Genomic DNA, 2107 nt, shown 5'->3' on the forward strand with positions numbered 1-2107 from the left:
GAAGGAGGAAGGAAGGAAGGAAGGAAGGAAGAAAGAAAGAAAGAAAGAAAGAAAGAAAGAAAGAAAGAAAGAAAGAAAGAAAGAAAGGAAGGAAGAAAGGAAGGAAGGAAGGGGAGAGAGAAAAAGGGAGAAAGGAAGGAAGGAAGGATGGATGGAAGGAAGGAAGGAAGGAAGGAAGGAAGGAAGGAAGGAAGGAAGGAAGGAATTTTGGACAAGTTAGATACTGAACTCTATCCCAACTCTTAAAAAAAATTTTAAAGAAAATTTGTACTTTTTCAATTCTTAACTAGGCTAAGTTGGGAAATCAATATTGTCAAAAACAACTATCTTTAAAATACACATCAGAGATTTAAACTAGATTTAAAAAAGATCCAAAACGAGAGACTCTACTCAGACAAATTAAAATATAGTGATAGAAGGCCAAGAGGTGGCACAGACCCTAAAATGTTTGCCACACACGAGGACCCGAGTTTGAACCCAGACCCCACAGAAAAAGCTGAGTGAGATGGCATGTACTTCTAAGTTCAGTCTTGGGAGACGTGGGCTTCTGTGGCTTGTTAGCTGGCTGCTTAGGCAAACCGAGGAGCCCCCAGGTACTGCTGAGACTGCATCTCAAAAAGCAAGGTGGTTGTTTATGGAGGCACCACACTTAAGGCTGATCTCTGGACCCACTGTGCCTGCATGCACACATGTAATGTATATCTGAACATACTAACATACACATGCATGCACACGCACACGTGTGTGTGTGTGTGTGTGTGTGTGTGTGTGTGTGTGTGTATGAATATGATGAGATACTATTAATTGTCAATTGTCCTAGTTGAAGCTGCAAAGCCAAATGTGGTGCCTGCCTGGAGTCCTAGAAGATAGAGTCTAGGAGATGGGCAAAGGATCAGAGGTTGCAGGCCAGCCTTCTTAGCAATGGCAACGTCAGACTGAGCTTCCTGAGAGCCTGTCTCACCACAGACAAACAAGACTGCACCTTAAACACCATCAGCTCTCCCTTAGCACCCAAGTAAGGGAGGTGGCCTTACCAAGAACCACAGAGGTCTCCCCAGCAGCAACCTCCTGGGAGCCTTTAAGGCTGGCCTCCTCAGTGTGCTCTTGACTGTCCTCACTATCATCTTGTTCCTCCTCCGAAGATGAGGACTTTTCATCAGAGGAACTGGCGAAGATGGCTTTGAATAAATCCATGGAAGGGCGGCTACCTTCCCCATCCGTCTGTGCATCCACAGCTTTGTCTACAGTCTGCATACAGTAACAGAGAAACAAGAGTCAGGGATGAGAGGACCGGATGCTTTGAAACACAGTGTACACATAAGCAAATAGTTAAGATTGGGTTTAGGGGGAGTGGGCAGATGGCTGAGTGGTTAAGCACTGGCTACTCTTGTAGAGGACCTGGGTTTGATTCCCAGCACCCATGTGGAGGCTTACATCATCATAACTCCAGCTCCAGGGATCAGCAGGTGCCGCATGCACATCTGTGCATGGGAGTAAAATACTCACACAGTTTTAGAAAGTGGTTTGGGGTATTCCCCAGTGCCACCTAACCAAGTGTGTAGCACTTTCCCTCTGTGGGGTTCTTGTAAAATATACTCAGGAATATTACCAAAAGGTCTTAATGATTCTGTTAGAGAATCCCAGGACCACCACGGTTTGACTGTGAAACGCTCCGTATGGTGTTCAATGCTAGCATGTGCAAGGCCCTGTGGTATTTGCTCCTTCCAAACGGTGGAAGGAGAGAACCTATTCTCATAGGTCGTCCTCTGACTACACATGTGCAAAAGACAAGTAAACAGAGTAAGAGAACCCAGGGGATGTTCTCTCCACGAAAGGGAACACTTATTCATCATCATACGAGTACAGCATAAGTACGATGCTTTACACAAAGTGAGAGCTGCTTTAGACAGAAATGTGGAAGCTTTTCTCACATACAGCTACAGTTATGTTGTAGGTCTGTCCACTAGGCACCAGCCAGGTAGAACCCATGGGCCAAATCTATCTGGGGTTGGTTTCCATAAGTAAACATGTTCTGGAAAAACGTGTTCTCTGTTATTCACACACAAGCCTGTGGTCTCCTATATACTCACTGTACACCGGGGGGGGG

The 2107-nt window shown here is 45.5% G+C and overlaps 1 protein-coding gene across 1 annotated transcript in view; it reads right to left on the bottom strand.

The window, feature by feature from the left end:
• The window catches only part of Gpatch1 (G-patch domain containing 1), a 45114-nt gene that overhangs the window by 9643 nt on the left and 33364 nt on the right, over positions 1 to 2107 (bottom strand). Inside the window, exon 15 of the mRNA XM_021166240.2 lies at positions 1035 to 1248. Coding sequence (XP_021021899.1) covers positions 1035 to 1248 — 214 coding nt within the window. The remainder of the gene's footprint in view (positions 1 to 1034; positions 1249 to 2107) is intronic.

Source organism: Mus caroli, chromosome 7 (genome assembly GCF_900094665.2).
Source record: "Mus caroli chromosome 7, CAROLI_EIJ_v1.1, whole genome shotgun sequence".
Taxonomy (NCBI): domain Eukaryota; kingdom Metazoa; phylum Chordata; class Mammalia; order Rodentia; family Muridae; genus Mus; species Mus caroli.